Here is a 12,476-nt window from a genome sequence, read left to right on the forward strand (position 1 = left end):
GTAAGAAACTGTGCAAACCATTAAACAAACACAATGAAGATCAAACAGTACTTTACACATTGGGGTCCGTTTCAATGAGAATCTCTTAAGTGAATACAGGAGCAATATTGTGGGTTACAGCATGAGCTCTGCCTCAATGCCACAGACCCCGCTACACGCGTGTGTCTCAGTGTATGTGGGTCAGTACTGCAGTGTTTGTTTTGCTGTGTATTGCTATGTGTGTATTGCAGTGTTTGGGTGTGTGTATTGCTATGTGTGTATTGCAGTGTTTGGGTGTGTGTATTGCTATGTGTGTATTGCAGTGTTTGGGTGTGTGTATTGCTATGTGTGTATTGCAGTGTTTGGGTGTGTGTATTGCTATGTGTGTATTGCAGTGTTTGGGTGTGTGTATTGCTATGTGTGTATTGCAGTGTTTGGGTGTGTGTATTGCTATGTGTGTATTGCAGTGTTTGGGTGTGTGTATTGCTATGTGTGTATTGCAGTGTTTGGGTGTGTGTATTGCTATGTGTGTATTGCAGTGTTTGGGTGTGTGTATTGCTATGTGTGTATTGCAGTGTTTGGGTGTGTGTATTGCAGTGTGTGTGTGTGTATTGCTATGTGTGTATTGCAGTGTTTGTTTTGCTGTGTATTGCTATGTGTGTATTGCAGTGTTTGGGTGTGTGTATTGCTATGTGTGTATTGCAGTGTTTGGGTGTGTGTATTGCTATGTGTGTATTGCAGTGTTTGGGTGTGTGTATTGCTATGTGTGTATTGCAGTGTTTGGGTGTGTGTATTGCTATGTGTGTATTGCAGTGTTTGGGTGTGTGTATTGCTATGTGTGTATTGCAGTGTTTGTGTGTGTGTATTGCTATGTGTGTATTGCAGTGTTTGGGTGTGTGTATTGCAGTGTTTGGGTGTGTGTATTTGCTATGTGTGTATTGCAGTGTTTGGGTGTGTGTATTGCTATGTGTGTATTGCAGTGTTTGGGTGTGTGTATTGCTATGTGTGTATTGCAGTTTGGGTGTGTGTATTGCTATGTGTGTATTGCAGTGTTTGGGTGTGTGTATTGCTATGTGTGTATTGCAGTGTTTGGGTGTGTGTATTGCTATGTGTGTATTGCAGTGTTTGTTTGTGTGTATTGCTATGTGTGTATTGCTATGTGTGTATTGCAGTGTGTGTGTATTGCTATGTGTGTATTGCAGTGTTTGGGTGTGTGTATTGCTATGTGTGTATTGCAGTTTGGGTGTGTGTATTGCTATGTGTGTATTGCAGTGTTTGGGTGTGTGTATTGCTATGTGTGTATTGCAGTGTTTGGGTGTGTGTATTGCTATGTGTGTATTGCAGTGTTTGGGTGTGTGTATTGCTATGTGTGCATTGCAGTGTGTGTCTCAGTGTGCAGAGTGCCCAGGAGGACGAGGCTTCACAAACAGTGAGGGCGAGTCAGCTGCATTGTGTCACTACAAAGAAACACACACAACATAGAAAATTCAAATTCTATTTGCACAGTCCATGGCAGTGAGGTCTTCGGAAGAGACATTGTTTTCATGTCTGAATGAACTCAAACACAGTCCAGACCTCTCTTGTGATCTCAGTCAGTTTGTCTGTCTGTCAGTGAGGTTCTGATTCTGGTTTTGGTTCTGGTTCCAGCTCTCTCTCTCACTCACTCTCCTCGCTGTCGGAGTACAGTCCCAGCATGCTCAGCGATGAAACCCTGTTCTGGGGGGCGGGGGAGGAGCCTGGAGCAGAGAGACAGGGGCACAGCGTTGAACACAGAGAGACAGGGGCATTGTTGAACACAGAGAGAGGGGCACAGCGCTGAACAAAGAGAGACGGGCACAGCGTTGAACACAGAGAGACGGGGCACAGCGCTGAACACAGAGAGACGGGGGCACAGCGTTGAACACAGAGAGACGGGGCACAGCGCTGAACACAGAGAGAGGGGGGCACAGCGTTGAACAAGGAGAGAGGGGCACAGCGTTGAACACAGAGAGACGGGGCACAGCGTTGAACACAGAGAGACGGGGCACAGCGTTGAACACAGAGAGAGGGGGGCACAGCGTTGAACACAGAGAGACGGGGCACAGCGTTGAACACAGAGAGACAGGGGCACAGCGTTGAACACAGAGAGACAGGGGCACAGCGTTGAACACAGAGAGACAGGGGCACAGCGTTGAACACAGAGAGACAGGGGCACAGCGTTGAACACAGAGAGACAGGGGCACAGCGTTGAACACAGAGAGACAGGGGCACAGCGTTGAACACAGAGAGAGGGGGGCACAGCATTGAACACAGAGAGAGGGGCACAGCGTTGAACACAGAGAGACGGGGCACAGCGTTGAACACAGAGAGAGGGGGGCACAGCGTTGAACACAGAGAGACGGGGCACAGCGTTGAACACAGAGAGAGGGGGGCACAGCATTGAACACAGAGAGACAGGGGCACAGCGCTGAACACAGAGAGACGGGCACAGCGTTGAACACAGAGAGACGGGGGCACAGCGTTGAACACAGAGAGACGGGGGCACAGCGTTGAACACAGAGAGAGGGGGGCACAGCATTGAACACAGAGACAGGGGCACAGCGTTGAACACAGAGAGACAGAGGCACAGCGTTGAACACAGAGAGACGGGGCACAGCGTTGAACACAGAGAGACGGGGGCACAGCGTTGAACACAGAGAGACAGGGGCACAGCGTTGAACACAGAGAGACGGGGCACAGCGTTGAACACAGAGAGAGGGGGGCACAGCATTGAACACAGAGACAGGGGCACAGCGTTGAACACAGAGAGACAGGGGCACAGCGTTGAACACAGAGAGAGGGGGGCACAGCGTTGAACACAGAGAGACAGGGGCACAGCGTTGAACACAGAGAGACAGGGGCACAGCGTTGAAAAAGAGGGGCATGTGCAATAACAATGATCACACAAACACTTCTGAGCTAAACACATAGCAGCCACTTCAGGGCTCCTCTGCTACAGCACTGCCACCTTGTGGAGCTTTCTTGATACTGCACAGCAGGCCATATCCAATGGGTGTCTCTGCAATGTTTAATGTTGCAGCAAACTGCCCAGATATGAGAAGCAAAAACATTGATTTAAAACTGCAAGCTGACAAACATTCCTGCTGATGCCTTCCTCAGCAACACAGCCTCGCTAATGTGTGAAGGCAGTAGCCAGGGCACCTGTCTGCTGGACTGTAAGCTGCATGCAGGCTTTCCTTCTGAGTGAGTGCTTGAGTTTTCAACACTGTCAACACAACACAGACAGACAGACACACAGACACACACACACAGACAGGAGAGACACAGACACACACACACACACACAGACAGACAGACAGACAGACAGACAGACAGCACGTCCACAGAGAGTAGTCACAGAGAGACTAGTGACTCACGGAGGAGCCTACCTGGTACCTGGTCCTGTCTGGCTCCTGTCTGGCTGGGTCGCTGGGTTCCTCTCCAGGGGTGCTGCAGGGCTCTGTTTCTTGCGCACCAGCCCTGCAAGGCCCCCGGCCCCCCCCAGCTTGCCCACGCTGCGCTCCCAGCTCTCCAGCTTCGGCTTCTTCAGCTGGGGCCCGGGGCCAGACGGATTCTGGGGAGCGGAAACACAGGAGTGTAAACAGAGCAGTGTGAACACAACACAACACAGCCCAGCCCAGCCCAGCCCAGCCCAGCTCCCTCCTCTCAATCTGGGGGTCTCACCTGGCTCAGGATGTCGGTGGGCTTGCCGCTGCTCTCTGGGGGTCCTCTGCTCTCCTCCTCAGAGTCCGAGTCGGAGTCACGCAGTCGCTTGACCAGCGCTCTGTCCAGCATTGCTCTGAACGGGACAGACAGCTCTCTTTAGACTCACAGTATGAGACACGCACACTGCATGTAACCCTGAACACATCCACAACACAATGCAGCATGAACACACCTCCACCTGTCTCCTCACCTGGTCTCTCTCTCGTCCTCCTCCTCCTGCCTCTCTCGCTCCTTCTCTTCTCTCTCACGGTGGATGTGCAGCATGCCCTCGAAGTCCACGCTCGCCTGTCTCTGATTTAACTCTTTCAGCTCCTGCAGGTTCTCCAGCACTTCCATCTCCAGCTTCGAGTCCTTGGTGCGATTCTCCAGCACCTTCATGGGGTTGTTGAGCTCCTCCTCCTCCCTCTCTCTCTGCAGCTTCTTCTCCTCCTCCTCGATCAGTTTCTCCGCCTGGAAGTTGCGTGTGGCTCCGTGTTCCATGGCGTAGTCTGTGTTCTCTGGGTCTGTCTGCGTGTGCGAGCGAGAGACACACCAGGGGAACACATGACACACCAGGGGAACCCAGACTAATCGAGCTCACAGTGAAACCTGGACTGGCTGAGACCGCTCTACAATCTTGTTACTCTCCCCCTTGCAACTGCGCTGCGCTCTGCCCTGCCCCTTCCCCCTCCTCCCTCACCCTCACCTTGAATGTGATCTCAGCCAGGCAGCGCCCCCCTCTCCCTCACTTTGAATGTGATCTCAGCCAGGCAGCGCCCCCCTCTCCCTCACCTTGAATGTGATCTCAGCCAGGCAGCGCCCCCCTCTCCCTCACCTTGAATGTGATCTCAGCCAGGCAGCGCCCCCCTCTCCCTCACTTTGAATGTGATCTCAGCCAGGCAGCGCCCCCCTCTCCCTCACTTTGAATGTGATCTCAGCCAGGCAGCGCCCCCCTCTCCCTCACCTTGAATGTGATCTCAGCCAGGCAGCGCCCCCCTCTCCCTCACCTTGAATGTGATCTCAGCCAGGCAGCGCCCCCCTCTCCCTCACCTTGAATGTGATCTCAGCCAGGCAGCGCCCCCCTCTCCCTCACCTTGAATGTGATCTCAGCCAGGCAGCGCCCCCCTCTCCCTCACCTTGAATGTGATCTCAGCCAGGCAGCGCCCCCCTCTCCCTCACCTTGAATGTGATCTCAGCCAGGCAGCGCCCCCCTCTCCCTCACCTTGAATGTGATCTCAGCCAGGCAGCGCCCCCCTCTCCCTCACCTTGAATGTGATCTCAGCCAGGCAGCGCCCCCCTCTCCCTCACCTTGAATGTGATCTCAGCCAGGCAGCGCCCCCCTCTCCCTCACCTTGAATGTGATCTCAGCCAGGCAGCGCCCCCCTCTCCCTCACCTTGAATGTGATCTCAGCCAGGCAGCGCCCCCCTCTCCCTCACCTTGAATGTGATCTCAGCCAGGCAGCGCCCCCCTCTCCCTCACCTTGAATGTGATCTCAGCCAGGCAGCGCCCCCCTCTCCCTCACCTTGAATGTGATCTCAGCCAGGCAGCGCCCCCCTCTCCCTCACCTTGAATGTGATCTCAGCCAGGCAGCGCCCCCCTCTCCCTCACCTTGAATGTGATCTCAGCCAGGCAGCGCCCCCCTCTCCCTCACCTTGAATGTGATCTCAGCCAGGCAGCGCCCCCCTCTCCCTCACCTTGAATGTGATCTCAGCCAGGCAGCGCCCCCCTCTCCCTCACCTTGAATGTGATCTCAGCCAGGCAGCGCGTGCACTTGATGTAGAAGCGGAAGATGGGCAGCCCCATGTACAGCTCAGTCTGCACAGTCTCCTTGCGCGCGTTGAACTTCTTCCCCTTGTAGATGTACTCACCACATGTCTTACACCTGGGGGGGGGGGGGGGGGGGGAGAAAAACATTTCTAGTCTAAACATCCAGAATGCATGGATGGATAAGGGTGGATGGATAGAGGATTAGTATCAGGGTTCAGGAGCAGCACACACCTCATGTTGAAGGGTTAGGGGTTAGCGGTTAGGAAGGAGCACACACCTCATGTTGAAGGGTCAGAGTTAGGGGTTAGGGTTAGGGTTAGGGTTAAGAAGCAGCACACACCTCATGTTGAAGGGTCAGAGTTAGGGGTTAGGGTTAGGAAGGAGCACACACCTCATGTTGAAGGGTTAGGGTAAGGGTTAGGAAGGAGCACACACCTCATGTTGAAGGGTTAGGGGTAAGGGTTAGGAAGGAGCAGACACCTCATGTTGAAGGGTTAGGGGTTAGGGTTAGGAAGGAGCAGACACCTCATGTTGAAGGGTTAGGGTTAGGGTTAGGAGCAGACACCTCATGTTGAAGGGTTAGGGGTTAGGGTTAGGAAGGAGCAGACACCTCATGTTGAAGGGTTAGGGGTTAGGTTAAGGGTTGGGGAGCAGCACACACCTCATCTTGAAGGGTTAGGGTTAGGGGTTAGCGGTTAGGGTTGGGGAGCAGCACACACCTCATGTTGAATGGTTAGGGTTAGGGGTTAGCGGTTAGGGTTGGGGAGCAGCACACACCTCATGTTGAATGGTTAGGGTTAGGGGTTAGGGGTTAGGGTTAGGGAGCAGCACACACCTCATGTTGAAGGGAGCCATGAGCCGCACCACATACTGCCGGTCTTTGGGCAGTTTGAGCTTCGGGATCTTCGAGGGGTCGAAGTCCGGGGGGTAGTATTTCTGAGGGGTGAAGAGGAGGAATCTTTCATTAAACCTGCATACCAATAGTGAGGACACTAGGAGCTTGTGAAGTAGTTATGCCAGTACGTGACTGTCCTCTAGCGGAAAGATGGCGTAATGCAGATTACAATATCCCAGCGCCGCAGCTTTCGCACGGGGTTCAGATAAAGGTTTGGTTACTTTAGTTTCACAACACTGAACTGGCGCCTCGGAGACGGCAGGCGGCGCTCACTCTCCTCAGAATGAAACTCAAACGCTTGCCTCGTATCACAGATACAGATTAGGACTCATTTTGGGCTACCTGGTGTGATGTTAGGAGAATGAATCCAGGATTAGCGCTAATCGGGCTCTGTGGAAGCATGCGACTATAGCAGGCAATGGCTGTGCCAGGGAGCGGATATTAACATGTGCATTTATTCTGGTTTCCCGGAATCTCACTGCAGTGAGACACCGGTCAGCCGGAAAATCGGCCCGTGTGACGTTTTTATAACGATCACTATCTGAACGTACTCGGGAAGTTCAAAAAAAAGATGCGTCTGTTTCGATGCAACCAGAGCGCTCCCTAAAACAAACTGAAAACAATAAATCCATGTAAACACTGAAATCACTTCGTGCAACAAAGTAATAGCGCGTCGTGGTTCCATCGGCAGAACCTCGGAATACTCACGTTTAATACTTTCCGCTCCGACATGTTTTTAACAGTGAAATTAAAGCGCTGTCTGACTCCAACAACAATAAGAGACACGCTTCCTGAGACCCGCCTCCGAGAGCAGGGCCTGGGGAATAGCTCCTCCTGATTGGCTAATAAAATCTCTATTAGGCGGACTCTGAGTCAGTGATTGGTTGCAGGGAGGATCGCGCTTGATCGGGCCCTGCGCTCCGTGACGCGCGCGCAGGAGGGCGTGGGCGTGGTTTGGGATCTGCGACGCGCTTGTTGGGCGTGGCCAGTGATTTCTCTGCACGCAATGAAGACAGCACCACGTGTTTCGAGGTCAGTTAAACGCGTTTTATTATAGAAGCGTTACAAAGCAATCAGCATGTGATTTACACTGTAGAGCCCCGATCACATCAGCTCTGCAGCATCACAGAAATCAACACACAGGAACACAGCGCATGACTAACACAGGAGGATACGCGGCTATCCTCAAACATGAGCAGGGATCGCTAATGAAAGGGCTGCTCTGTGATCCTGGCTATATGGAGCGATATACAATTCTACTTATACAAAGTACTTATATTTAATTAGAGCAAATCCTTACTAACAACCATACAAGGTACTACTGTGTGTGTGTGTGTGTGTGTGTCTATATGTGGGGGGGGTTGTCAGGTGGTATCGTTACTGGGTTGGTGTCAGGTGGTGTCGTTGCTGGGTTGGTGTCAGGTGGTATCGTTGCTGGGTTGGTATCAGGTGGTGTTGGTGCTGGGTTGGTGTCAGGTGGTGTTGGTGCTGGGTTGGTATCAGGTGGTGTCGTTGCTGGGTTGGTATCAGGTGGTATCGTTGCTGGGTTGGTGTCAGGTGGTGTTGTTGCTGGGTTGGTGTCAGGTGGTGTTGGTGCTGGGTTGGTGTCAGGTGGTGTTGTTGCTGGGTTGGTGTCAGGTGGTGTTGTTGCTGGGTTGGTGTCAGGTGGTGTTGTTGCTGGGTTGGTGTCAGGTGGTGTTGTTGCTGGGTTGGTATCAGGTGGTGTCGTTGCTGGGTTGGTATCAGGTGGTATCGTTGCTGGGTTGGTGTCAGGTGGTGTTGTTGCTGGGTTGGTGTCAGGTGGTGTTGTTGCTGGGTTGGTGTCAGGTGGTGTTGTTGCTGGGTTGGTGTCAGGTGGTGTTGTTGCTGGGTTGGTGTCAGGTGGTGTTGTTGCTGGGTTGGTGTCAGGTGGTGTTGTTGCTGGGTTGGTGTCAGGTGGTGTTGTTGCTGGGTTGGTGTCAGGTGGTGTTGTTGCTGGGTTGGTGTCAGGTGGTGTTGTTGCTGGGTTGGTGTCAGGTGGTGTTGTTGCTGGGTTGGTATCAGGTGGTGTTGTTGCTGGGTTGGTGTCAGGTGGTGTTGTTGCTGGGTTGGTGTCAGGTGGTGTTGTTGCTGGGTTGGTGTCAGGTGGTGTTGTTGCTGGGTTGGTGTCAGGTGGTGTTGTTGCTGGGTTGGTGTCAGGTGGTGTTGTTGCTGGGTTGGTGTCAGGTGGTGTTGTTGCTGGGTTGGTGTCAGGTGGTGTTGTTGCTGGGTTGGTGTCAGGTGGTGTTGTTGCTGGGTTGGTATCAGGTGGTGTTGTTGCTGGGTTGGTGTCAGGTGGTATCGTTGCTGGGTTGGTGTCAGGTGGTATCGTTGCTGGGTTGGTATCAGGTGGTGTTGGTGCTGGGTTGGTGTCAGGTGGTGTTGTTGCTGGGTTGGTATCAGGTGGTGTTGGTGCTGGGTTGGTATCAGGTGGTGTTGGTGCTGGGTTGGTGTCAGGTGGTGTTGTTGCTGGGTTGGTGTCAGGTGGTGTTGGTGCTGGGTTGGTGTCAGGTGGTGTTGTTGCTGGGTTGGTATCAGGTGGTGTTGTTGCTGGGTTGGTATCAGGTGGTGTTGTTGCTGGGTTGGTGTCAGGTGGTGTCGTTGCTGGGTTGGTGTCAGGTGGTATCGTTGCTGGGTTGGTGTCAGGTGGTATCGTTGCTGGGTTGGTATCAGGTGGTGTTGGTGCTGGGTTGGTATCAGGTGGTGTTGTTGCTGGGTTGGTATCAGGTGGTGTTGTTGCTGGGTTGGTATCAGGTGGTGTTGTTGCTGGGTTGGTATCAGGTGGTGTTGGTGCTGGGTTGGTGTCAGGTGGTATCGTTGCTGGGTTGGTGTCAGGTGGTATCGTTGCTGGGTTGGTGTCAGGTGGTATCGTTGCTGGGTTGGTATCAGGTGGTGTTGGTGCTGGGTTGGTATCAGGTGGTGTTGGTGCTGGGTTGGTGTCAGGTGGTGTTGTTGCTGGGTTGGTATCAGGTGGTGTTGTTGCTGGGTTGGTGTCAGGTGGTGTTGTTGCTGGGTTGGTGTCAGGTGGTGTTGTTGCTGGGTTGGTATCAGGTGGTGTTGTTGCTGGGTTGGTGTCAGGTGGTGTTGTTGCTGGGTTGGTATCAGGTGGTGTTGTTGCTGGGTTGGTATCAGGTGGTGTTGTTGCTGGGTTGGTATCAGGTGGTGTTGGTGCTGGGTTGGTGTCAGGTGGTGTTGTTGCTGGGTTGGTGTCAGGTGGTGTTGTTGCTGGGTTGGTGTCAGGTGGTGTTGTTGCTGGGTTGGTGTCAGGTGGTGTTGTTGCTGGGTTGGTGTCAGGTGGTATCGTTGCTGGGTTGGTATCAGGTGGTGTTGTTGCTGGGTTGGTGTCAGGTGGTGTTGGTGCTGGGTTGGTGTCAGGTGGTATCGTTGCTGGGTTGGTATCAGGTGGTGTTGGTGCTGGGTTGATGTCAGGTGGTGTTGGTGCTGGGTTGGTGTCAGGTGTTGTTGGTGCTGGGTTGGTGTCAGGTGGTGTCGTTGCTGGGTTGGTATCAGGTGGTGTTGGTGCTGGGTTGGTATCAGGTGGTGTTGGTGCTGGGTTGGTGTCAGGTGGTATCGTTGCTGGGTTGGTGTCAGCTGGTGTCGTTGCTGGACTGGTGTCAGGTGGTGTTGGCGCTGGCTGGCTCGCTCCACTCGCTGGCCTCTCCGTTGTCGATGAAGTCCAGCGCGGAGACACGGACGGTGTAGGAGGAGCGTGGCCGCAGACCTTTCAGAGTGCAGTGGGTCTCCTCATAGGGGCCGACCTGAGAGAGGGGAGAGGAGAAGGAAGGAGAGATCAGCACTCTGCATGCCTCCATGGCTCTTTATTTAAGATGATTTCTAATAAGTTCCTGTGTAAAGCTGAGTGTGTTTCCGTTTCGCACTCGGCTTCCTCACACACAGACACTTCTATAATAAGAAACGACTCTACAGCACACAGAGTAGCAGTGAGAGTAAGAGGAGCTCACTGTGCGGCTGTGCTTGTCCACGCCCCAGCTGTACTGCACCAGGTACTTGAGAGGGAAGAGCTGGGGGAGTGGCCAGCTGGGGGGCGGGGCCCACTGCAATGACAGCTGTCGGCTCCGCCCAGGCGTGGGTGTGGCTGTGACATTGATGGGTGGGTCAGGTTTCACTAAGAGAGAGAGAGAGAGAGAATTACATACAGTTTGATGATTACAGCAGGGCAAAGATCAACCTCCCCTCTCCCCCTCCCCTCCCATGTCCACACTCCCCTCTCCCATCTCTCCTTCCCCTGCCCCCCTTCCCCTCTCCTCACCAATGTTCTCTGTGATGAAAGGCAGCAGGGTGCTTGCCCGCCCTGCTGTGTTGCTCGCTGACACGTTGATGTAATATGGGAGAGATGAGTAGAGTTCAGGCTCCTCTATCACACAGAGCGAGTCGTCCAGGGGGTCCCTCACACACTGCTGCACCTTCCCTTTGAAACCCAGACTGAGGAGATCGACACGGGGGTCACAGAGACACACAGAGACACACAGAGACAAGCACACACACACACAAATACAGGCACACAGACAAGCACACACACACAAATACAGGCACACAGACAAGCACACATACAGACACACAGACAAGCACACACACACAAATACAGGCACACAGACAAGCACACATACAGACACACAGACAAGCACACACACACAAATACAGGCAGACAGACACCCTCACAGACAGACACATGGGTGCAGTTGCTGTGTCTCACCTATAGGTGGCAGTGACCTCAGTAGGCAGGTGAGTGTTGCGCTCCAGCGTCCAGCTGCACAGAACCTTCTCAGGGTAACTGGGAGACCAGCAGCGGACCAGTGGCTTACTGGGGGCATCTGCACACAGAGAGCAAGAGAGAAAGGGAGTCAGAGATGCACAGACTCACACACAAACACACAGAGAGACAGACTCACACACAGACACACAAGACAGGCAGACAGACAGACAGACTCACACACAGACACACAAGACAGGCAGACAGACAGACAGATAGGCAGGCACAGAGACACACAAGACAGGGAGACAGGGAGACAGGGAGACAGACAGACAGGCAGACAGACACAGAACACATCATAAGATAAACATACACTTAGAAAAATTTCCCACAAAAGCCCAGTCAAGTGTAATGAAGCCCAGTGAAAGCGTGGGTCAGCATTACACAGCACAGAGAGCGATGGGAAAGTATAATAAAACACAGGCACTGGGTGTGGAACTCACTGTCGAGGGGGAGGGCTGCCAGGCTGCAGCCTGCGACTCTCAGTAGAACTGCAACTGCGCACCAACGCATGCTGCACGGGACACCTGTCAATCACTTGCACTAGAAAATGAAACAGTTTGAGTCTGTTGTGACTGGAAATAGATTCAAACCTCTGTGTGTGTGTGTGTGTCTGTTTATCTCTCGATCTGTCTGTGTGTGTCTGTTTGTCTGTCTATCTGTCTGTCTGTATGTCTCTGTCTATCTCGGTCTGTCTGTTTATCTCTCGGTCTGTCTGTCTGTCAGTCTATCTCTGTCCGTCTCTCTGTCTATCTCTCTGTCTGTCTGTCTGTCTGTCTGCTCATACAGATATGTGAATGGAATAATAAAAAGGGTTCAAGCTGATTAATAAGACAGTGTTGCAGTCCTACCTGTTGGGTTTGCTCAGCGGGTCAGTCCGCTCACTCTTTCGCTCTCACTCTCTCGCTCTCTCGCTCTTGCTCTCGCTGTGTTTTGAAGCGAGAGAGGAGCGGGGCTGGACACACAGCCAGGAAACAGGGGGGTCAAGAGCACAACAGACCCCCCAGAGTACAAAGAGATCAACAACACGATTGAGCACAAACAAGTGAGTTGGCTCACAATAACCAGCAGGCAGGACAGGAGGGGCTGAAGAATTTTATTGTGAAGCAAAGCAAAGACACAAACACACCGAGGAATGAAACAAACAAACACAATGAAATGAACTGCAGCACTTGGGACTTCACGATAAATCGATCAGTCACTCGTCTGCTTCATTCATGTTCACACAATACATTGTACAGGTCCTGTGTGTTACACTGTATACATTGTACAGGTCCTGTGTGTTACACTGTATACATTGTACAGGTCCTGTGTGTTAATTC

At 52.9% G+C, this 12,476-nt stretch overlaps 2 protein-coding genes across 3 annotated transcripts; both read right to left on the reverse strand.

Moving 5' to 3' along the window:
• Positions 1-1,460: 1,460 nt before the first annotated feature.
• Positions 1,461-7,191, reverse strand: LOC121301000 (splicing factor YJU2-like). Of its 2 annotated transcripts, XM_041230057.1 has the most exons (7): positions 7,074-7,191; positions 6,306-6,406; positions 5,441-5,585; positions 3,914-4,230; positions 3,682-3,796; positions 3,394-3,571; positions 1,461-1,715 (listed from the first exon to the last, which is right to left on the reverse strand). In XM_041230057.1, exons 1-7 carry the CDS (start codon positions 7,095-7,097, stop codon positions 1,636-1,638), a joined length of 960 nt encoding a protein of 319 aa, XP_041085991.1. In that variant the 5' UTR covers positions 7,098-7,191; the 3' UTR covers positions 1,461-1,635. The 2 variants fall into 2 exon arrangements, with proteins under 2 accessions (XP_041085991.1, XP_041085993.1); XM_041230059.1 differs by lacking the exons at positions 6,306-6,406; positions 7,074-7,191 and adding an exon at positions 5,951-5,956.
• Positions 7,192-9,623: 2,432 nt separating this feature from the next.
• ebi3 (Epstein-Barr virus induced 3) lies at positions 9,624-12,113 on the reverse strand. Its single transcript, XM_041230207.1, has 6 exons — positions 12,006-12,113; positions 11,598-11,697; positions 11,098-11,215; positions 10,654-10,826; positions 10,346-10,509; positions 9,624-10,141 (listed from the first exon to the last, which is right to left on the reverse strand). The coding sequence occupies exons 2-6, from the start codon at positions 11,665-11,667 to the stop codon at positions 9,998-10,000; spliced, it is 669 nt and encodes a 222-aa protein (XP_041086141.1). The 5' UTR covers positions 11,668-11,697; positions 12,006-12,113; the 3' UTR covers positions 9,624-9,997.
• Positions 12,114-12,476: the final 363 nt, after the last annotated feature.

Source organism: Polyodon spathula, chromosome 26 (assembly GCF_017654505.1).
Source record: "Polyodon spathula isolate WHYD16114869_AA chromosome 26, ASM1765450v1, whole genome shotgun sequence".
NCBI lineage: Eukaryota > Metazoa > Chordata > Actinopteri > Acipenseriformes > Polyodontidae > Polyodon > Polyodon spathula.